The sequence below is a fragment of the Vulpes vulpes genome, chromosome 12 (genome assembly GCF_048418805.1).
Source record: "Vulpes vulpes isolate BD-2025 chromosome 12, VulVul3, whole genome shotgun sequence".
Lineage (NCBI taxonomy): Eukaryota > Metazoa > Chordata > Mammalia > Carnivora > Canidae > Vulpes > Vulpes vulpes.
Window position 1 is genome coordinate 60,132,407 of NC_132791.1, and position 23,892 is coordinate 60,156,298.

The following is a 23,892-nucleotide window of genomic DNA, read 5'->3' on the forward strand; positions in this document are numbered from 1 at the left end:
CCTCTGTTGTAGCTGGGATGCCACTGACCTAAATCTTGGGTCAGTAAGTTAGCTTTGAAGTTGGTAGGCTGATAGGGCTCTATGGAGGACTTTATTTATATTACCTGGAGAGAGAGGCAAGAAGAGTAAACCTATCATGGCCAGAAGGTTAGACCTTGGGGCTACAGATAAGATCTGCTTTGTTCCAGTGGAATTGCCTAGGGTTTCTGGTGTGGTAATCCCTAAGGCAAGCAGATAGACACAGTTCTGTCCCAGGAATGGAAATATGTCCACATATTGATAAACACATTTCATGATACTCAGAAATCATGGAGAAATGAGGCAAATTTATCTGTGTTACAGTTACCATCCATCTGTTGTTCTAACTAACATCTGTGCCACAGTGTTGTAAAATGGCACAAGGAATGAGCAGGAGGTCGCCTTCCATGGTGAGGGAGGTCAGGAGAACAGCTGGGTGGGGCCGATGATTTTCAGATTATGGAAAGCCTGCAAAATACAGACCAAGAGTAGTGGCTTCCCAGGAGGAGTGAGGGTAGATCTTTGAGGCTCTTATCATTGGTGGCACAGAGAACAAGATAAACAGAAGGTCAACCTCCCTAAAGCAGAAGCGGTCTTTGCCTCGATGCCCTCAGCGAAATTCCTTTTAAATATAGCTGCTTTTTACCTTTTGCTATCTCCTTATCTGCTTAAAGCCTAATTTTTCTCCGTTTATCAACAGTTTCACCTTCTGCTAGCAATCCGTCAGATGACCCTAAAGGTGACTTTTAAGACTGTGCCATGCTCACATTTTGAGTAGACTTCTTTGGAAGGCCAAGGGATGGGATTCTCCTGTAGGGACCCTTTGGTAGGGAGGAGAGGCAGGGGAGATTTCCAGGAGTCTTAAGCACATCCTGCCCTTGGGCTAGGCATCTTCTCTGCCCCCAAAGCTGTTTTTTTTTTGCAAAGCTGATTTTGGACAGAACCTCTTTCAGTGTTTCTTAGTATATTTGAAGCTGGCAGCAAGGTTTAAGTGATGAGGTTGAAGCAGGGTCTGACATGGCTCCCCACCATGCCCTCCCTGTCCCTTGATTTCACAATGGAGATATATATACACACACATATTTCATAATGGATATGTATATATATAAAAGATATATATGTATAAAATATTTTATTTATCATGAGAGACACAGAGAGAGAGAAGCAGAGACATAGGCAGAGGGAAAAGCAGGCTCTCCATTGGGAGCCTGATGCAGGACTTGATCCCAGGACCCCAGGATCATGACCTGAGCCAAAGGCAGACGCTCAACTGCTGAGCCACCCAGGCATCCATTCATGACAGATATTTTTAAGGGAGTTTTATAACTAATGTAAGGAGTGTGTTTTAAACAGGAACCTAGTAGGCATATGAGATCCTAAGGATTGATCCTGCCCTTGAGTTACAGATTAAGTCACAGACTTGAGAGGAGGATAAATGTCATATATTTCTATAGATTTTATATATATATATATATATATATATATATATATATATGCATTTTTATAAGCTATATTTTCTTTGTGTATGTTTAATATATCTGATGAATTTGATTTGAGGAATAGAAATAACTGAAATAATGTGTGTAACTGAAGGGGCTATGAGGGCAGGTGTACAAGGTCAGGGTTACTGGGATTCTAGGCACACAGGTCAGAAAAGGACATAGTTCACCAGTGTATCCCTCAGCTCCCCCCACGGGACACAGGTCCTCATAGTTTGTGCAGGCAATGGTACCTCTTATTTCCTCTGAAGCTTTGTCTTGGAAATACAGCGTTACATATTCTTTCCATGGGAAATCCTGCAGGACACAGTGCAGAAGAGATTGATTGGAAAAATGGAGTGGAAGATTAGCCTTTAGCCTCCTTGTATTCTGTTAATATTTCTTTACGATCTTAGGACTTTGACAATGGACACCATGTATTTAAGAGGTGAGGTTGAAGCAGCTGTGAGGTAGCTCTGGTTTGTAGCCCAATTACAGGGCAGGGTGCTTGTCAAGTACAAACTTGAGATGGGAAAGAAAGAGCAGATTCAGCGCCTGACAGTGACTTGAGGGGAACCAAATGCTTTTCTCCCAGTGATTGGATGTTTGCACTTTTGTTTCTGGATGTGCTTCCTGGTCTTGCTCTTGGCTGACTGCACATGCTGTGAAATCCACCCAGATAATAACACATGGAATGTGTTCCAGGCAGACCATGCCCAGATTGAATTGGGAGTTGAGCGCAGGCCAGATAGCGCAGGGCTTTGTAGGTCATGGGGAAGAGTTGGGATTTTAGTTTGAATATGATGATAAACCTTTCTAGAATTTTGAGTGAGGGAGAGTGACAGTGTTTCTGAAAATTTACTTTTGACTGCTATATGGAGAATTGACTCTAGGGAGGCAAGAAGAGAAAGAAGGGGGGAATCAGTTGCAAGGCTTTTTCAATGGTCCTGGTGAGACAGAATGGGATAGACTTGGTCATGGAGGTGGTGAGAAGTGCTCACATTGTCTAAGGTGATGAGGACAGACTTGGATGTGGAGTGTGAGAGGATGAGACTTTAGGATAACATTTAGAATTTTGGAGGTGGGTGGAATCAGGAGTTGGGACACCCTTTGGGTGTATGGCTGCCAAGTGATGATACTCAATGGAATGGCCAGTGCTGGAGGCACAGATTGGGAGAAGTGGGTAGTATACAGGTGGGCTTTACAGTCAGAGGCCTGGAGGAGGTCATCTAGTGAGTGTAGTTGGGAAAGCTGAGGCCAGTGCTGAGCCGTGTGGAGCATCAGGGGGAGCACAGCGTTCATTGAGGAGCAAGAGGACCCATCCAAGTCTGGTGCTTCTCAAAAGCCAGTGAAGACATTCTGGCAAGAAGGATGTAGTCCAATGTGTCAAATGCTGCCAAGCAGTCAGGTTAAGATGAGAATCAGAAGTGAGTTCTGCCTTTGGAAAGATGACTGTTGTTAGTGATTTTAATACAAGTGGTCCTGGGGAAGAGATGAGGTGGAGCTGGAGGGAATACTAGTCTGATTGAAGGGCTTAGATTTTGGGTGTGAGGTGAGGAAAACAGAACATGAGGAGTATAACACACTTTACCATAAGGGACAGCATGGGGCCAGGGAATATTTATATCATTTTTAGAAGTAGGGCACTCTGTTAAATAGCTTGTTTGTCTGCTAGATAACTTGTTTGTGTGCCAATGGGAATGATATAGGGAGGTAGAAGAGAACTGATCTCCTGGAGAGAGAGCGGGGGTGACGTGACCTGGATTCAGGGTGCGGATGGCCATGGGAAATATCCGCTGCACGGATGCATCTGTGCATGGCCTCTGGAGCTGGGACAGGTCCCCCTCTCCAACAAGGGGAAAGTCAGAAAATGTGTACAGATGCTGTGGGTTTGGTAGGTTTCCTTTTTTATCGTTAGTGCAGGATATTGTTGCTATGTTAAGGAATTCTTCTAAATACAGCTATTCTGGACAACAGGTGGATATTGAATTTTCATTCCCTGCTTCCTGTAATCAGGGAGGGAGCTTTGACTATGTTATGTTCTGACAGTAGAAATACCAGAAATGGTGGAGGTGTCAACGAAGATCTCTGTGTATTCTTTCATTCATTCCTTCACTCATTCCTTAACCCACCAAACACTTTTTGCCCATTGATTGATTGATTGATTGATTGATTTGCCTGTTGATTGTTATGCCAAGCCCAGTCTGAGTCCTGGAGATACAGTAGTGAGCAAAGTTTCTGCTTTCATAAAGCTTATATCCTAGTTTATTCTGGATAAATGTTTCCGGAGGTGTTAGGTGCCTCAAGAGGGAGGACGTGGTAGAGAAGGATGGTGGGAAAGGAGAGTGTTTATTCTTTTGTGTTTGAATAGGGACCTGATAGTGAGGAGGAGCCATTTGATCCCCTGGGGAGAGAACTTTCTAGGGACTAGGGAACTGCCTGTGCACAAGCCCTGGAGGGGAGAGGGTGTGTGTGTGTGTGTGTGTGTGTGGTGGTGGTGGTGGTGGTTCAGGAAGACTCCAAGGTGGCTGGAGCTGAATGAAGGAGAGAGAAGCTTGCTCAGAGATGGAGTTCCAGAAGAAGCCTGAGGTCAGGTTCCAGGGAGCCATGAGGAACCAACTAAGACTCAGAGAAGGGGAGCCATGGGGCTTTTTGTATGTGAGGGGGTGCTGCGTTGTGAGGTATATTATAGAAGGATCTCAGAGTTTGAGAACCTACCCTAAGCTTGATTACTGCCTCTGTTCCTCAAGCAAGATCATGAATATTAAGGGTTTTTTGTTTTTGTTTTTTTTCCCCCGGAGAGTAGACAATGGTACCTTCCGCAGCTTCCTCATTAAAAAGGGACCATTATTTTCCCCAGAGCGAATGTTTCCAGGTGTCTCCAGTTGTGTGCATGTACACGCACACACAGTGCCCCCCCACCATGTGGCATTGTATTAATATAGTCGATCATTACTAAAATTACAAACAATGAAATTCTAAAATGATGAGGTAAGAGTATAAATAGAAATTCTCATCTTTTTTTCTTGTGCCCCAGTGGATACCTCTCACATCCCCGCTGGGTTTTTACCATGCCTCTGTTGTGGGAGATGGGTCTAGAGCCTTGACACTAGTTGCATTTATTAAAATGTCTTTTAGTCAAGTTTTCTTTTTAAATTAAGAAAGCAGTACATGAGTCTATAAAAGTTTAAAATGTACTAAAATATTATGTAATGGAAAGTAGGTTCCCTCCCCCACCTTCCATTAAACCTGCTCCCCAGAGCCAGCTACTTTGAACAGTTTTGTGTGTCTTTCCTGAAATAGTCTCCATATGTTCAAGCATATATATTTATATTTCTCATCTCCTTATATAGATCCGAGCATGCTAAAGAAACGAATATGCACTTTACCCTTTTGTATAACTGGATATCTTGGGATATGTCCTGTCTTTGCTTTCTACCTTTGATTCCGTAATTTATATGGCTGATTCTCTACTAACAGCATGTAGGTGTTTACAGCCTTTTTCAGTTACACAGTGCTCTAGTGATCATCCCTGAACACATAAATTTCAAAATTTATCTCCCGCCTTGATGGCATGACTTGCATTCCCACCAACAATGGGACACGAAGTGCTTGTGTTTCTACAAATTAATGAATACTGTGAATTATAATTATTTGACTTTAATTTGTGCTAATCTGATGGTGACCCTTTATTGTAAATTCCCCTTTTCATGTTTACAAGCCATTGTATCTATTTTCCTCCATATTGACAATTTATAACCTCTTCATTTTCTTGGGAGTTTTTGGCCATTTTTTATTATTTAAACTGTTTCAATGTATATTAGTTAAATACACTTTTTCTTTTTTAACATTTTTTCCAATTTTCTCCTGTGCTTGCAGATTCTTCCCCCTGATTCTGTTTATTGCTAGTTTTTTTTTTTTTTTTTTCTTTTGCCTCTGTAGTATCTTAAGTTTTGTCATCAGGTTTATTAGTTATTTCCTCATGTGGCTTCTGGGTTTTGTGTTAGTGTAAGAGGATCTTTTTTTTTTTCTCTGAGATGATTAAAATTTTTTTTGTATTGCTTTGGTCATAGTTGTCTATCTTTATAGTCTTCAACTGGAAGGTGAATATGATTTTTATCTGATTGGCTTCTGGGGTCATATTGGCTTTTATAATAAATAGTGTTTATTAATCCTCTGTAATAAATAATAAAACATAAATAATATTTGATCAAATACCCAGAATCCTTGAACCTTTCATTTAAATGATTGTTCCTTAATCAGAGCTGTGCATCTGAATCACTTGAAGAGTGCTTAATTTTTTTCCTTTCCCAAACACACAGTTCCAGGTCCCGTATGTCTGTTCTGACTCTCCAGCTCTACAGGGAGGCTGCTTTGTGTGCATTTAGAAAAAGCTTCAGATAGCTTACTGGAAGTTGTCATTTTTTTTTTTTCCTCAAAAGCAAATGTTAGGAATGGTTATTGGAATTTCCTGTTTCTGGGGTTTGTTTGTTTGTTGTTGTTTTTTGGTTCTTTATAAAAAAAATCCTCACACTATTGCTTTAAATATAACTTCAATAAGTGTTTTACAAGTGGTTAATTAGTATACTTGGTCAAAGGGGAGGTGGAGGAGAAAGGACTAAGGATTTGCAACACTGGCCCTGGGAATATTCACAGCCAGGTAAATAAATACCCTCTCCAGTGTTTCCTTGAGTCCTCCTAGAGCTCCCAGAGACAACCTGCACAGCGTGCTGCTTAAGCAGTCAAGATGAACCATGGTTTTGCTTAGTTAGCCACTTTGGTTTAGTAGCATGTAGGTAATTGCCACGCAGGCCAGAGGAAATGTTTGGGAGTGGGTAAAGCCTGCAGTTGTATTACTGCTGTAGGTCTGATCTATGGGGGTCATCTCTTCTGGTCAGCTGAGCTTTAGAAAATTGCCAGTTTGCTATCTTGCCCTCTTACTCAGCAGAGCACAGCCAATAAATCCTGTTGGTGGTGGCCACATGTGGTCTTCAGGTAGAGTGTTCTCTGCAGTATTTGGGGGTGGGGGGGGAGGGTTTGGTGGAAGGGGTGTCTTTACTCTGATTGCTGCCTGGGTCATGATCCCCGGGAGAAGCTCTGGAATGGGAATAATTAGGAGACTGGGTCCCACTTGATGCATTGGCTTTGACTTCTTTTATGATCCTGGGTAAATGTCACTATATCCCTATCCTTGAGCCTTGGTTTCTTCTTGGACCATGTGTTCTGAGTATCCTTTGAGTTCCAAAGAGAATTGTCATGTCTCCCACTCCTGTTGCACTGGACACCCTGTCCGTGTCTCTGACTTGAGCCTGGTCTGTTGCTGTTGTGTCTGCGTGTATGTTTCCCCCCGGCCCACCTGAGACCTTTGAGGCGATGGATGCCATCTTACTAACTCTGATCTCTGCAGCACCCAGCACACAGCACTGTGCCTGATTGTAGGGAATGCTCAGTTAATGTTTGCTGAGCTGGATCTGCTTTTCATAGGATTGCAGGAGGGCCTCAAGGCTGGCTCCACTGGGTTCATATCTTTTGTCTTTTTTCCATGTAGAGATCACAGGCAAAAACATTGATGGGAATTATCTGGATCTTTTCATATCTCACATTCATGTGGCATTTTTAATTCTTTAAAGCACCATCATCTGTAAAGTCAGTTATATTGCACCTGGTTTCCTGGGTCTGGTAGAGCATGTCTGTTGAATTTTAAAGAATAAAGATACTTTACCCAGAAGGGTTGTACTGTGTCAGAATAACAGATTGCAGTGACATCCTGTTTGCTGGCTGATTTTTGACAATTTTTTTGTCAGCCACAAAACCCTCAGGGCTAAAATGGAAGGCTACTCTTAAGGAAAAAAAAAAGGTCATTATTCAAGTAAGAGAGAAATGCCAATTATAGCTTAGAGTTTAGGTGTGACCATGGGAAAATTGTTTTAAACCAAGTTAACAATCTAATTTGGGAAAGAAAACAAAAACAAAGGCCAGCCCAGGAGTTTGGAGTGTAATAAAATCTTGGGAACTCAGGGATGAATTTGGCCCCTTTATCTTTGGTGAGATTTGTGTAAGAACTTGGAGGACGGCCCATTTGGACAGCTTTGGTGTATAATCATTGATTACAATGATAGGTCATTAATAGTCATAGCTTGTTAAATGGAGCAGTGGTTTGATTTTTACCTTGAAGTTGGCCATTTAAACTCAACATGTTATTAGAAGACATTTTTCAAAAAAATACACTTGCCACTATACATTTAAGAGATTGAAACTACACATGTTTATTGTGAGAGTCTTTTTCACCCAAGTGAGTTTCCAATGTTGCTGTGTTACATGGCCAGGGCACCCCTGTGGTTCTAGTGCCCACCAAGTTGTGTGCTTTTCTGATGGCAAGAGAGCCTTTGCTGGAAAAGTGATGAGATGAGAAATTTTATAATCAGATATATTATAAGATGTTGATGGTGATGCTCATTAGTGAGAACTCAGCATCTTTTGGAGTTTCCAGTACAGTGTCAACAAAGCCTAGGAATAGTTTCTTTTTGAGACCTCCTCCCCCAACTAACTTTCCCAGATAAATTATTTACTCAGAAGGCTCTATCCTCTATTTTTTTTAAGGTTTTATTTATTCACTTGAGAGAGAGAAAACGATTGGGTGGGGGTGGGGCAGGGGAGAGGCAGAGGGAGAAGCAGACTCCGCCGAGCAGGGAGCCAGACTCAAGGCTCCATCCCAGGACCTGAAGATCATGACTTGAGCCAAAGGCAGATGCTTAACCATCTCAGGCATCCCCAGCTCTATCCTTTCTAGTATCAAAAATGCAAACAATAATTATTCATCTTTGGACAACCACCAGCATCCAGGTGCCCCAGGAATGTTTGTTGAATTCAGTAACAGCTTAAATGATGCTTAAGTAGTTCTGAAGCTGTTTCCGGTTGATTTTGATGATGGTCTTCAAGGTTGTTAGAGAGCATGTAACTGGAACAGGTGAAGAAAGTCAGGCTGGTAACTGATACACTTGAGCGGACGTTTGTAGAGTGTGCAGTATAATGAAAAGGGAAGTGTTGCTCCTGCTGCTGACTTTACTCAGTTACTCAGTGCTTCTTAAGTCTATTTTGGGTTACAGTTTTATTGAGCATCTATGAGCTCTCTCTCCTGGGGGAAGGAAAAAAAAGAAAGCGCAGCGGTGTGTATAAACACACAAACCTTTGCTTCTATAATTACATGGTGTCTCAGACTCCACCAAGCGTTTGAACCCTGGGTAAAGAGTCTGATTTAACAGTTGCTTGTCAGCAAGCCCTTGAATTAAATGACTTCGTTAGGGGCCAAACAGCTTGACTACTGAGAAGCCACAGAAACCCCATGCTTCTTTTTCCTCCCCTAATGCGTATCCCACGATGCCATGCTGATTTTGAAATGATGAACAACAATTGAAATATTAGGGAAACACTTGGTGAATGCAGAGCGTTCTACAAATAAAAATAGCAAGGCGATTTCTCAGTGGCAAAGGGAAACCCAGGCCATGCATTTTTGTCATGTGGCTCATGTTCGCATATTAGGGAGCCTGCTGGAACCCCACGAAACTGTGAGCTGCCAGCTGTTTGGTTTAATTTGATCATTTACAAAAATACAGCCATCCTCACTGGTGCGTATGTTAAATACTGATATAACAGAAATAAATGCTATGCCCGTGGCATATATTTTTCCAAATGCTTTTGGTGTCTGGGTAGAGAGAGCTGGTTTGATGCTAATTGCAGAAATATCGGTGGGATTTATATCTGTCTTCCTGAGATGGCTGGCAAGAAGACATTTAAATCCTCAGAGTTAAGAGACCACACATTTTGATTTTTTTTTTTTTTTTTTGTCCTGCTTTGGGAAGAACTGTGTTCATTTGAGAGAACCCGTGAATGTGTAGGTTGGCACTTGTCGTTTCTTGCAGTGAATTGCATCTTGGTGGATGGTGGAAGTATCCTACATATGGGAGGTTTTCCAACATTCCTTTATTTTGAGGGTAGAGCAAAAGCTAGTTGGTGTTTCTACTTTCTACCCTGCATATTAATTTAGGAATAAGTCAATAATGATCCCACGAATTTCATTTCAGCATTTAAAAAGGGACACGGAGAAGGCTTGCCTGTCTTTCTTCACCAAATAGCAGTTTTGCAGACCCTTACAAGTTCCCATATGTTAGTGAAAAACATTTTCCAAGAAATTGGCAGCGTCGCACTTTGTAGCTGATGCCAGCTTGTTCCTTGGGCCAATTCAACAGAGAGGAGAGAGGAAAAAAATGCCTTGTTTTAGTGGCTGAATTACTCTGACAAGCTTTCACATCGCCCCTCCTCTTATTAATATTCTTTTTGATGTGAGCTTGTAAAACAGAGGATTGGCTGTTAATCTCCAAGATCTCAAGGGCTTTTGGCAGTGGCCCATAATTGATGTGTTCACATGGCTGTTGTCTGACTACTGATGATTAGACAGCAGTGTTATCTACCAGCTACATCAGTGTTGCTTATAAATCACACTTGATAAACTGCAGTTTCATTTCTTCAAAGAGTCCGTACATGTCTACGTACTTTGATAGAACTGCCAGAGGCATTTCATGATTCTGTGACAGCTTAGATTAGGTTTATTTTTCATTTCTGTTTGACAAAATATTAGACTTTCTAACCATGTGAAAGAGAATTTTTTGTTCCTCTAACAAGGCATTTGGAGAATGATAGGCAGAGAAAGATTACCTGCTCTCACTGGGAAGATGCGCAGGTATGGGTGGCAGGGCACAGTTTTGCCTCTTAGGGCCATACCTCTCGCGGAGAAGAAGAGAAGATGCCACAGGGGAGAAAGTTCTCAGAATATGGGCTTGGACTCAGATTGTGACATAGCTGGGGTCAGCCATCTAGAATTGTGAGATTGTACTAATTGTTCAATCATAGTATGTACTGAACCCAGGCATGAGGTATGACTCTGCTGCATAGAAGGGCAAGAGAAGGCAAGAAGGTATTACAAGAGAAAGAGGTAACAGCCACAGAAATCATGTCTGTCGCTCTCCTTCACTGCCCATATGGGGATACTTAGCTTGCCACAGACACACCCAGAGTACCCCATCTTCCCAGAGGTCTGATCACTGCAGAAATGCAACCAGGTTGCACATTGCACGCACATGGTAGGCTGACTTGGAGCCTCTGCTGAGCCTTGGCCTTTATCCTATTAGAAACTCGTGTGTCCTTGCAGTAACTTTATCTGGGGAAAAAAAAAAAAAAGCAACTAAATAATTGCCAAGGTCGTTTTGCTGTTCTCCTTCTATACTTTTGCATATCCCTGGGCTGTGTTACTCCAGAGCCCCTGAGAGTCTTTTTGCTAACATTAGTTAATCCATCTTCACTTATTTTTTTTTTTAGGTCAAATACTAGATTTCAAAGAAGTAGTTATATCATAATTATTTGATTTTTACAAATAGAATTCTCTTTACAGAGTGTAAAGTCACATTGCATTTAAGAGATGGCTGTATAATTTTAAGGTGTGACAAAGTTAAATATTTTATCAAAATGTCTAACTTGTATTCAGAATAAAATTATGTATAGGCCAAGATTGGGAGTAAGGGTTTTGTTAATAAATTGTTTCTCTGGAGCTCTAGAATGTAAGAATGCAAGAGAATGCACTTCACACCAAAGCTACCTGAAACAAATTTCCCTTAGCTCACCCCCCGGAACCCAGAAGTTTGATAAGAATTCCAAGTGCTTCAGAGTTATTCTTAAAGTTACTTAAAATTGTTAGTTAAATGCTTGACAGATATGCCTTCTCTATAATAGTTTGGCATTTTTTACATGTATGAAACTGTTTTCTCCCATTTTGTTTCTAACTTGTGTCCTTGATTCTGGGTCCTACATTTAATCCTTAACTGCCTGGGAGTGGCTTTGACACGAACACTCCTGTTCCCTAGTAAATTTTTGGCCTGTAATTAAAATAAGTACTGTTGTCAGTGAATCCTGTTCATTGATTAGCATTGAAAAATAAAGATATTTAGGCTTCTGAAATTGATTCCTAGTTGAAGGCAATTACCCCTTCCTTCCCTTTTTTATTAAAGAAAACAATATAAATATAAGTTGTTTGGGTTATGGTTATTTGATTTCAATAAACCATGGAAAGATATTCACGATTAACTTAGGATAGTCTTTCAGTGATGTAAATGGGTTCTTCATTTAGTTTTGATACATAAAGCAGCCATATTGGAGTTTCTGATGTAGCTGTAAAATCTGAAAAAAGCTATTGAAAGATTGAATATGGTTTTGATGTGTAAAATATGTGTTCATGTGTAAGGGCTGGATGGTAATATTAAAGATAAAGATAATTGGAATAATTTAAAGGTTTTTTTTTGGCCATCTTTAAATAATAACTTTCTTTAAAAAAAGTATTGTGTATATATATATATATGTATATGTAAGTTTTATGAAGTGTATTACAATTATGGCAAATATAAGTATGCATTCTTTAATTTTAAGAAGATACCAGTTCTTCTTGACTGATGATTTACATCATGATTCAAATTAACTTGACTTAAATTTAGCTTAGTCTCATGCTAACATTGTCTGCAGGTGTTTATGGACTAACTGGAAATTACTGTAATATTGAGGGGGAGGATAATAGAAATACACATTTTAATATAAATATGAGAGGCTCTTTGCCCACAAGGTTTGGTATTAGTATCTGGACTATGTCCCCAGTTTTTTGCCCTTTTTTGGGGGGAGGAGGAAGGCTACCATTTTATAAAATGTCTAATTCATTGTTTAAGAAATCTTGGTCAGGTTATAGAGTCAACTTTAAAAGTTGCGGTCATCCATTTATTTCGGACCTGACATCTCAAGGTTTTATATGACCAAGATTTAGAGCAGGTATTATCTGATAGATAGGAGTTTGGATCAATTACTGTAAAATTGGCCTTCATAATTTGTTACAGTCATCTAAAATCTGTTCTGAAATGAGACACATGTAAGATTAAGTATTCTGGAAATATGAATGCTAAGATAGGGTGACCTCTCTCCTACTCCCTCATTAGCCCTTTCCTTTTCTACTCTAAAGAGGAAATAACTAAAATGGATTAGCTGGCTTTGTTTGACCCACCCACCTTCATTTGTGATCCTTGTGCAGATTGTGGACTGATGGCCCAGGCAGGGTGAAATGCCCTAGATACACTTCCTCTGCAAAGGCTCCTTGCTTCAAAAAGGGATGGTGTTTGCATTGGGGAAAATGCGATTTGTAGCTGGGGATAGAAACATAGGGAAGGAGAGAACATATTTTTAATATGGTACCAAGAGTTGGAAGAGAAAGGGAAAGGACATAAATAGTACTATGTTGAGCAATAGCAGTGAGAGTGGGCATCCCTGTTGTGTTCCTGACCTTAGGGGAAAGATTCTCAGTTTTTCCCCCATTGAGAATGATACTCGCTGAGGGCTTTTCAGAGATGGCATTTATGATATTGAGATATGTTCTCTCTATCCCTACACTTTGAAGAGTTTTAATCAGTAATGGATGCTGTATTTTGTCAAATGCTTTCTCTGCATCTATTGAGAGGATCATATGGGTCTTGTCTTGTCTTTTGTCGATGCGATCTATCACGTTGATTGTTTAACGAATGTTGTACCACTCTTGCATCCCAGGGATAAATCCCACTTGGTCGTAGTGAATAATCCTCTTAATGTGCTGTTGGATCTTATTTGTTAGTATCTTGGTGAGAATTTTAGCATCCATGTTCATCAGGGATATTGGTCTGTAATTCTCCTTTTAGGTGGTGTCTTTGTCTGGTTTTGGGATCAAGGTCATGCTAGCCTCATAGAACGAGTTTGGCAGTATTCCTTCCATTTCTATCCTTTGAAACAGCTTTAGTAGAATAGGTATTATTTCTTCTTTAAATGTTGGGGAGAATTCCCATGGGAAGCCATCTGGCCCTGGACTTTTGTTTCTTAGGAGGCTTTTGATGACTGCTTCAATTTCCTCGCTGGTTATTGGCCTGTTCAGGTTTTCTATTTCTTCCTGTTTAAATTTTGGTAATTTGTAGGTTTTGAGGAATGCATCCATTTCTCCCGAATTGCCTAATTTGTTGGTATATAGTTGCTCACAATACATTTTTATGTTAACCTTAAAAATAAAACTGCCACTTATTTTACCAGCAAAAATGGGATTCTTTGAGAATAGCAGAGAATTGCAATATGGGACAGGCAGGTTACAGCTAAAATAATAGCTAACCCTGGAGAATAAAGGAGTGAGCTCTTTTATGGAAGACAGAGGGAAGTGGGAAGGTTCTTATAAACTGAGTCTATTGTAAACTGGGAGCTAGAAATATGATGCCTTCTCATTGGCTGAGCCATGACTGGCTCTCATTGGCTGGGCTGTTGCTGGGGAAGGAGGAAAGCCTTTCTTCCTTCTAGGGTAGTGAAGTAGTATCAACCTGCAAGGTCCTCTCTTCTTGTTGGGTCTGCAGTTGATGACAAGTGACAGGGCATGAGAACACTCCTCTGTCCCTTGCTGAATTTCCCATCTTTTGAGTGGGGCCTCCCTTTATTAATTTTCAGTGTCTTCAGCTGGATTGAAACAGAAGGTTACAAGGAGGCGTTGGAGCCATAGATAGTGTGGCTGCCAGTTGCTGTGAAGCTGAAATTAAGGGCTCCATTAACACTAGCCCTTAGGACAGCTGGGTGGCTGAGTCGGTTAAGCACCTGCCTTTGGCTCAGGTCATGATGCCGGGGTGCTGAGATTGAGCCCCACATCAGACTCCCTGCTCAGTGGGGAGCCTGCTTCTTCCTCTGCCCCTCCCCCCAGTTTCTGCTCTCTCTCAAATAAGGAAATAAAAATCTTAAAAAAAAAAGAGAGAGAGAAAAGAGTCACCACTCTTTAAAAAGCTAGCAGTCATGCTCCTCTAGGAGGGATGGGGGTAGGGCATGGGCCAGCCCCTCAGGAGTGGGCACGGACTTCTCTGGACTGGTCCCGGTGTTGGACACCATACCCTCCCCCTCCCACCACTCTGATCTTAGCATCCTGCTTCCAACCCTGTGGAGCACTGCCTGTCCTCCCCTGCCCTCCTCACCACTGCCACCACCTTGGACCACTGGCATGGCTTCTTAACTGCACTCCTTTCTCAGGTTCCCCTCTACTCTGTTCCCTGTATGGTGTCCCATGTGCTTTTGACCAGAGGAACAATCTGGCCCACTCATGCCCCTACTTTATGTCTTTAGGACTGGCTGCCAACTCCTCAATTACCCCTAAGTTGTTAGCCTGATCCAGGGTCACCATGAGCTGCCTGCTTTTTCCCCTGCTTTCACTCTGACACTCTGTGTTTCAAACCCCTTAAAAACCCAAATGGCGGTGGCTAGCATGGCCCAGCTCTGCCCTTGTTCCCTGTCCTCTCCCCAGGATCCATCCTCCACTGTTTTTTTTTTTTTTTTTTAAGATTTTATTTATTTATTCATTTGAGACACACAGAGAGGGGCAGAGATACAGGCAGAGGGAGAAGCAGGCTCCCTGGAGGGAGCCTGATGCAGGATTCCATCCTGGGACCCCAGGATCACGACCTGCGTTGAAGGCAGCGATCCACTCAGGTTACTGCCCCCGTGCACTTTCTTAAGACTCATCTTCCACACACCCCACCCCATCCTGTGGGGCTGCCTCAGTATGCCACCTCAGCCCTGCCCACTTGCTGCTGGTACCCCCTGTGGCCTTGGCGTCCCTCCAGGGCTTCTGCGGCCTTGCTAGGTACATGGTGGTTACCTGGCAACACATTTGTCAGATGAAGGAATGACTTCCCCTGGGAAGGAGTTGGGTTTAAGCAGCAGCCTTTGTAAAGGGGATGATATGGGTATCATGGTCTTCCTGTCACACAAACTAGATCCTTATGCCACCCTTGACTTGTTGATCTCAGCAACTCTGCACAAGAACTTGAAATAATAGCCTTAATTATATGCTGTCTCTCCTCTGCATTGGCATTTGCTTACTTCTATCCTACAGTAGAAGGGCTTAACAACTTTTTGTTAAAAGGTTAGTTTTTAAAAAATTAGAAATGTCATACATGTTCATGTTAAAATTTCATGCAAAAGGCTGTCAAATAAAACTGATCCCCCCTCTGAGCTGCATATTTTTATGTGGATAACATTTCTGGAAGGATGCATAAGAAACTGTTAGAAGAAAGGGTCTCCCTAAAGAGTGACCTGTTGGCTTCTAGAATCTTTGTTCTCAGGAGGGAAAACAAAATTCTGGTCCTGTGAACAGCTCTTTCTCTGTGGGGCTTTGTGAGAAGAAACTTTCAGAAGTTGTAGTTTGGGTACAGAGCTTGGTAGAGGCCACAGCAGCCCTCCCTGGGATAGCCGACAGCTTCTAGTTTGGCTGCTGAGAAGTAACTTATCTCTTAAGACTTCAGATGAGAAAATATACCCTTGCCTTTCTGTAGAGCCCTAATAAGAGTGAATATGAAAGTCTCTGAGGTGTCCTTGAGAGCCTGTGTATAGATGATTGGAAGGGCTCTGTGATTCTCTCTCTCTCACCACTCTGTCTCCGTGGTAAAGCATAGAGAGCTTTCAGGAGCCATTTATTTTGATTCAGTATGAAATTAAAATTTCAAAGCTTTCATTCATTTATTGAAATTGATCAGTATTTTGGAACAGCATTTGGGAGGCACGGAGGAAAGGGAGTCAAGATGTTCACTCTGTGCCTCTCAGACATGGGATGAATTGAAGTGAGCAGAGTTTAGATTTTGCAGGGTGGAGAGTGAATGGTACCCAGGTGGTATCCTGGGCAGGGAGTTAGAATTGTCCCCTTCTATGGCTGACCCACCATGCTTTGCAGAAGCAGGTTTTTGACCCCTGCTAAGGCACCATCTTAGATCTCACCTCTACAGTGCGACTCAGGCGCTTCCTTACAACTGAATTCGTGGTGATGAGCATGTGTTGCATTTGCAGCTCAAATCTCTAGAATTTTAACTGAAAATATTCTTTGTAGCAGATTGCAGGTGAGATTTCCTAACAGAGGGGCAAGAAAAGAATTGCTGTTAGTTCAGAAGAGGAATAATGTAATTTTTTCCAAATGGGCCTTTCTTTCCTTTTTCTGTTTGTTTTTTTTTTTTAAACCCCACCCCCGCCCCATTTTTTCCTCTTAAATTTAAGCCTGTGTCAAGTAGAATGAAAAGCCTAGGACCTTTCCCTAATTTTTAAGGAGAAATAAGGATCATGCAGAGATGGGTACTGGAAGGCTGGCCAGTAGTATCTGCTCAGATATTCATTATTCAGGTGTTTTTGAAACTGATTTGCTTAGTACTGTTAGCTACACCCATGTTAAGCAAAATGCAGAGCTAAAAATCCAGAGTTTTATCACCGAGCTGGTTTTTTTCATTCCTAGGGGATTGGGAGCCGCGTCTAATGGATGTAAATGGGATTTGTGTGGACATTTTCAGGAATTCAGCTTTCTACAAAGTCAAGGAACTTGTGAAAAGAATTAACAAAGGAAGATAGACTTTTTTAAAGTACTTTTATGAAGGTCTCCTTCCTTTGTGGCTGATTATTGTGGTTTAAGTAACTTTGGAAATGGGCAGGATGAGAGGAAATCAGAGAACCCTTATGGACAAGATGTAAAAACCCTGGTCACTTAGTGCTCCTCTGTGAGCAGTGGGTGGAACATGTTCGCGGCACTTTTGAGACAGCAGAAGAATCTGTGGCTCAGCAGTAGGACGGGTTTTTTGCTGAGAACACAAAGGAAGTTAAGCGTGTGACAACGGATGTGGTCCGGTAGAGTCAGTCCTCCAGGATGGAGTCCTTGTGTCCTCTGCACCTGCCCTGGTGCCCCTCTGCCGGAACTCTATACAGTTGAGGGCCTCCTGGGGGAGAATCCTATTTGGCTTCAAAACAAAAACAAATTTAAGACACTGAATCGAGTAGCTTAATTATACTCTATTTTTACGTACCCCGGTACCTTCTGTTTTGCTTTGAAAACTGCCAATGCCTAGAGAATGAAGGTAAAAATACCTGCTGTTGTTTAAAGTCTACTTTGTACGTGTTGCTGGCCTTTGTGTGTGTGTGCTTTGGGATCTGAGCATAGGGCTCCTTCTGGGGTGACATACTCACAGTGACCTCCTCCTGGTGCCGTCTCCCACCCAGGCAGCACCCTGTAGAGCCCCTGGATTGGCATTCTATGATTTTGGCATGGTGGGAAATGGAAGCAGCTGTCTCGGGGCCAGAGCCTCGCTCAGTCCCCCGGGCAGACCCTCCCAGGTCTGCGGCTAAGGCTTTTTAAAAGCTGCTTTTAGCAGGTAAGCTTGTGGCCTTTTATTTTGGGCAGCCTCTGGTCGTCATAGCTGGAAATGAGAAAATGAAAGTAATAGTACAATGCCCAGCCGTTGTATGTAGTTGTAGCTTTTGGAACTGGATGATTTAAAATAATAACCACGCCAAACCCGAGCTTCGGGTTCAGTGAGTTTTCTGGAAGGGATTGCAGTGTTTGCCTAGATCCCCCCGAGAGGCACTGTTCTGACCTATGTGCAGTGAAAGGTGATTCAGGTTTGTGACTTCTGACATACAGAGAAGGATGTGAAATTACCTTGGGACAAAGGCTTCTTTCCATCTTGTGTTGTTGTATTTTATATTTTGAGGAGTTTGCTTTTCCTCTTGCCTTGCTGTGGGTTCAAGTTCTGACTCAGCCACCAACCCCGAGTGACCCTTTGCAGTTACTTTTCCCAGATTTCCTTTTCCTCATCTGTAAATACTTGCCTTCTCAGTCTCAGTCTTCTGGATGGACCAGAAGAGCGTACAGTATAACCCCTCCTAGGTAATAGGGGTTAAACCGTGGCTGTCCCTGCTCGTATTTTTACAGGAAAGCCCAAAGACTTTGAAATCAGAGAGATTTGGCCTTGAGTAAATTGTCCTGACCGTGGTTCCGAAAGGAAAAGTCTCTACCACATTTAGGAAGGCCAGAATTCAGAGTGAGCGACCCCTATATGTTCAAGTTAACCTCTCAGGGATGGGAATTCATCCTTGGTGGTCCTTTTTGGGGAAAAGATCTGTGCCGAAGGGTTTCTTAAGCTCCCCTTGCTTTGCTACGTGAAGCAGCAGCGATGTTGGGTAGCATGGGTGGTTAAAATGCAAAGTGAGAGATGGTGGCAGTGGTCACCTCCAAATAGCTGTGACTTCCCCTATATGAAGGGCAGTCTCTGTCTAATGCATTTTACCTTTTTATTTTTATTTTTTTATATTTTATTTATTCATGAGAGACACACAGAGAGAGAGGCAGAGACATAGGCAGAGGGAGAAGCAGGCTCCGTGTGGGGAGCCCGATGTGGGACTTGATCCCGGGACCCTAGGATCATGTCCTAAGCCAAAGGCAGATCACCGAGCCACCCAGGCGTCCCGTGTCTAATGTGTTTTAAATGAAAGAGGTGACTGTGGGCAATCTCGTAAAACAGCCAAATACTGTGATTTGGAGAAAATGTGAGCATTAAATAATCGTGCCCCAGCGTGCTCACAAGAAGGTAAAAATACTGAGTGAATTACAGGTACCATCACCACTCCGTTTGGTGTTGATCTGAGGAGCCACAGGATTGAGGGGTTAATGGCCAGATGAGCTCGGTGGTGGAGACTTTTGCAAGATTTGTAAGAAACCCCAGCTCCAGCTTGCCCCAGGGCGTGGGGGGACGTCTTCCAGGGAGGCTTGCCCATCCCTGGCCTGCCCTTCTCCCTCTTCCTGGCCCTACCGCCTCCCTGCTGGATCCGAGGGGTGCAGGGGTGCCCACCGAGCGCCCCCAGCCCCGCCCTGGCCACCCTTCCTCTTTGCCTGTCACTCTCAGTAGTGACACAGCCGGTGCTGGAGCGAAGCAGAGCTGCTGCCACCACTGCTCTTGGCCCTGGAGCCTGCCTTGCTCCTCAGCGCTCAGGAAAGCCCTTGAAATAAGGTGAACTGAGAAAATATTGCCAGAATCTCTCCGCAGATCCCCCCTCCCCCAGCCCTCTGATTACACACACTAAGTGCCGCTATCTGTGTAAATAACCTTTCCTTCCCCGCCTCTCCCTACCTCCCCCACTCCCCCACTCCCATGCTCTTAGGCTCTCTCGAGTGATAAATAGCCAGGCTACTGCTCAGCGTGCACCAACACCTGGGAATAATCATGCAAAAATAACAGTGAGAGACTGCCGCGCGTCTGTTCTTGACATTAACTTTCCTCAGTTTGACAGGCTGCCACCAGCAGCTGTGAGACTTATGGGTCCCCTCCCCCCCGCCCCCCACTGGAGATGGCTGCTTTCCTGCTTCTCTTTTTTTTTGGGGGGGGGGGTGTGTAATAGGTTACATCAGTGTCCCATCAAGATGACAGAAAGGAGCTTTGACAAAGGAACCGTTGCTAAAACTGGCTAGTTTTCTATTACGGTCTTTTCTTCTAGATGTTAGTAGTCTTAGACTAATAATTCCCCACTGATTTTTTTTTTTTTTTGCATGGAATATCCGATTAGTACTATTTTAGCGGTCACTGCCCCCCTCTCCCCAAAGGTATTCGTAATTGCCTCCCCTGAATTGCCTTGAAATGTAGCACATCCTGGTATTTGGCTGTGGAGGGCCAAACCACCTATTGGTTTTTAGTTCGGGTCTCAATTATATTTGTAATAACAATAATAATATTGGCAATGGCAGTAGCTCTCGTTTGTTGAGTGCTGTACCGGGAACTGAGCTCTGGGGTGTTTGTAGGATCTCCTTATTTCCATTTTACAGAGGAAGCCATTGAGCCTCAGATGGATCAGGTGATTCACCCAAAGGTCGGGTAGCTGAAGGTAGTGCTGGGATTCCAGTGTTGAAGACTGATGCCCGTGCCGCATTTTCCTTCACTACATGCTGTGTTTTGCACTCAGGCCTGATGGATCGCTCCTGGGATGTGGTTCTGCTGCATAATTTGGCTGCATTTGTAGGATTATTTGATTAGCGCCACAGTCTTGCTGATGAGGCAGGAAGGCCAGGAGGGAGGGACCCACTTGGGTTTGGCCTGCTCTTGTTTCACCAGCAGGCTGCACAGTGCCTGGCACACAGCAGGGGTGTTGTTACTATTTGTTGGGTGGCTGTGTGATCAAGTTGAGGCAACTCAGAGGTGACTTTTGGGGGGAGCAGCAGTGCATAAAAAAAAGGTGCAAGTAGAGATTAGGAGAAGGAGATTTTATAGAGGTATAGGATTCATCAGGACCTGCTGTAAAAGTAGGAGTGGGTTGGAGGGATGAAGCTGGGTCAGCTGCTGCCAGATGCCCATGTATGAAAGGAGCAGTATTTCCCTGGGGCAGAGCTTCTCAGGGTTAAGCCCTTTTTCTTATACTTTTAACACACTTTAACCGCACTTAACCATGCATTTGGAGGGGATTATAGATTTATGTTAAATATAGTAGGATATAAAAAGGAGCTTTGTAAGGTTGCATGCAGGGTTAGAGAACTGTAATATCAGACCAGCGACTTTTTTTTTTTTTTTTAACTTTTTCAAAGCCAGCATTGACTAAGCTAGGCATTTTGTTGAGCCTTCATTTTGGATGAATTACCTCACTGAGTCTTCACTGTGACCCCTTGGGGGGTAACCGTTAGTCTTACTCCCATATCTTAGACCCAGGCATTGAGCCTCAGAGTAGCATGCTTAGGGGGCCCCACAGCAAATAGCGGGGAGATCAGGATTTGAACCCATCACCGCCTGAGATCCACCGCCAGCAAGTACAAGTGTGTGCCACTTGGAGGGAGTCCTTTTGCTACTGTGTGTGTTAACGTGCCTCATCGGTTGAAGAAGTCACGGTTGAGTCTAGGGATCAGTGACCGGGAAGTCAGGGTGCAGTGGAGTTGATCTTTTGCAGGAGGTAAAAACACTACTGAAAATGCCTCCAGGTCCTGCTTTGCATATGGTGCATGTGGCTTTGTGTTGGGCACCAGAAGATTCACAAGAGAACTGAAACCTTCTGTAGGGGTGCATTAGCTGGCAGAAAGAAGTAGCGGCACTGTTATCTTCCTGCCACCTCACTTATGGCTCCCAGGACGTGTATTTGAACTCCTTCTGTCACGTTTCTGCTTCTAGAATGCAGCTTCCTTCTGCTCACTTAGGTTGCCATCAGAGCTAGCTTATTGCCCTCGTGCAAACATGGGCCACGTTTCTAGGATGAGGAGTTTGGGCTAGGTGGTCCTCTACGTAGAACATTTTGTGATTGTCTCAGAGAAAGGCTGGACATGCAGAGTCAGCTGCCTGCCACCGGGCACATCACCGCGAGGCCAAAGGGAAGCCGAGCCCGGACAGTTGATGCCACCAGGAATGTGGGCCCAGCCCAGCATATTCTCTAATTATTATTTTAAGAGATAGTACACATCTAGACTTTACCCTCATTTTTTGTGTTGGCAAAAAATCATGTTTTTGGAAGTAGCATGCCTACCAAATAAAACACCTCTGGGAGAGCTGTAATTCCCTACCATCCTCTGTGGTTGGTGACCTCTGGGGAAGAGGGGCTCCCAGTAGACCATACTCCAAATTCTGAAAAAACAAGGGAGGAAAGTTCTCCTTTTTTTCTCTCACTGGTAGTGATGATCTGGTACTGAAAGGAACGGCTGCTTGTGAGCTATCTTGAGGAAGCCGGTGTTGTGGAAAGACCAGAAGTTCATGGTGTAGGTCAAAGAGTTGAACGTCTTAACTGTATTGCCTGTTGAGTTTTCCAATCGAGTTAAAGAGTTTTAGCCTGTTATCACATTGAGGGACTGTCTGTGGTTAGTTCAGAGGGTCAAACCCTCTGAAACTTAGCTTTTTGTTTTAAGACATGCTGGGGGGGGGACAGGGCTCCAAGGTCTCCTTTATAAATTCTGTCAGCCAGGCTTTTACCATTACATTTGGATTGTGTGGTTGGAAATAAACTCAGTTAACTTGCTGGTAGGCCTAGGATACTATGGCCTTTCTCTCCAAGCCTTCTGGATTCTTTAGAGGTTTGATCTTTGGATTCTCTTAAATATCCCAAAGAGTAGGGTTGTGTGTGTGTGTATGTATGTGTGTGTGTGTGTGTGTGTGTGTGTGTGTATCTGTATGTATACAACATGCATAACTATAGTTATATTGAAATAGAGATTTAGTCCAGAAGTTGTATTGTGATAGGATTTGTCATCAGTAGAAGGCTGGAGGATACATTTTCCAGTTGAGGAAAGTAGTGTTCAGCAGAGGTTAAGTGACTCCCCAAAGTCACCAGCTAATTAGTGTCAGAGTTGAGGCCAAAATCCCAGTGTCCAACACCCTGTCCTAATAACTTTGTATTGTAGGCTTTGCCTTATTATAGGCTTTGCCTTCCAAATCGGAGAATTAATGGCCTCTTGGGCACCTTACCTCCTTTTATTTCATCCCATTTTCTTGTTTATCCAACTGAAGCTGTGTTTGTTCTCTTGGAATTAATGTAGGCTGTCGATCAAGTGATATAAAGAGTATTTTGAGCATATTGTTCCATTTTGTCTTTTCAATTTATATATGTAGCAACCAATTATAGCCAATTTACAGCTAACTATACACATTAAGAAGTTGTTGGCAAACATGCAAAAAAAAAGACTATAGGAGCTGGTTTATAATTTTCCTTGGCTTTTTTTTTTTTTTTTTAATTCTGGAAAACGGTTCTAATCTTGCACAATCTTTCAGTTGTAGTAAAGACTACAAGATAGCATCAGGTCCGCCCCCCTCCCCCTTAGATTTCCTCCGTTAGAACCGCTTTCTTCATTTGTCAGCCCAGTTTTAAAATAGGAAATATCAGTGTGAACTTTGATCCACATGAAGCTTTATTTACGCGAAAGCATAAATCACCGGATCTGGGGTTTGGGGCCGTTAAATGCTTTTCTTTCTTGGGCTCTGTGATCAAGAATGCAGAACAATAAAAAGCGTGCAGCAAAAGAAGTTTTATGGCAGCTCTGAGAGCAGGAAATTAAGTTTCTTTACCATGCAGATGGGTGAAGGGCTGTTCTCTTGCATCTTGGATCAGTCAGGCAAGTGAACGTCAGTTTATCATTTTAGGGAAAGGCAAACTGTAGAAATAGTTCCTGCAGTCATATGAACAAGGAGCCCACACAGATGACTGCTTCAGCTGTTTAACCGGGAGCACACTTCCTCATGTAACTTCTCTTGAAATACACTCTTTGTGTGTGTGTGTTTTTAAACAATGAAGACTATGTAATAGTATATCTGTAGCCACGTGTTGGTTTCTCATAAAGGTTAATTGGGAATAGATGAACCACAGACTCAGATGGCATCTTACCAGAAAAACCTTCTGTGTGTCCCTTTTTACACATACGACTTGTTGGCTCAGCTGATAGAGCACACCATCCCGTGTAGGTATCTGTGTATAACAGGAGGATCTAGGGAATGTGGCATCATGGTGCCGTGGGCTTTGCCTTTGGCTCTTCCACATTTGACCACCTATCAGCAGG

General features: G+C 43.0%; 1 protein-coding gene across 6 annotated transcripts in view; it reads left to right on the plus strand.

The window, feature by feature from the left end:
- Positions 1 to 23,892, plus strand: part of ZNF608 (zinc finger protein 608) — a 110,399-nt gene that overhangs the window by 28,011 nt on the left and 58,496 nt on the right. Inside the window, exon 1 of one of the 6 annotated variants that reach the window (XM_025995013.2) lies at positions 17,232 to 17,461. The exons of the other annotated variants lie outside the window; for them this stretch is intronic. Coding sequence (XP_025850798.1) covers positions 17,456 to 17,461 — 6 coding nt within the window. The 5' untranslated portion in view covers positions 17,232 to 17,455. Of the gene's footprint in view, positions 1 to 17,231; positions 17,462 to 23,892 lie in introns of those variants that run through there. 6 annotated transcript variants of the gene reach the window in all.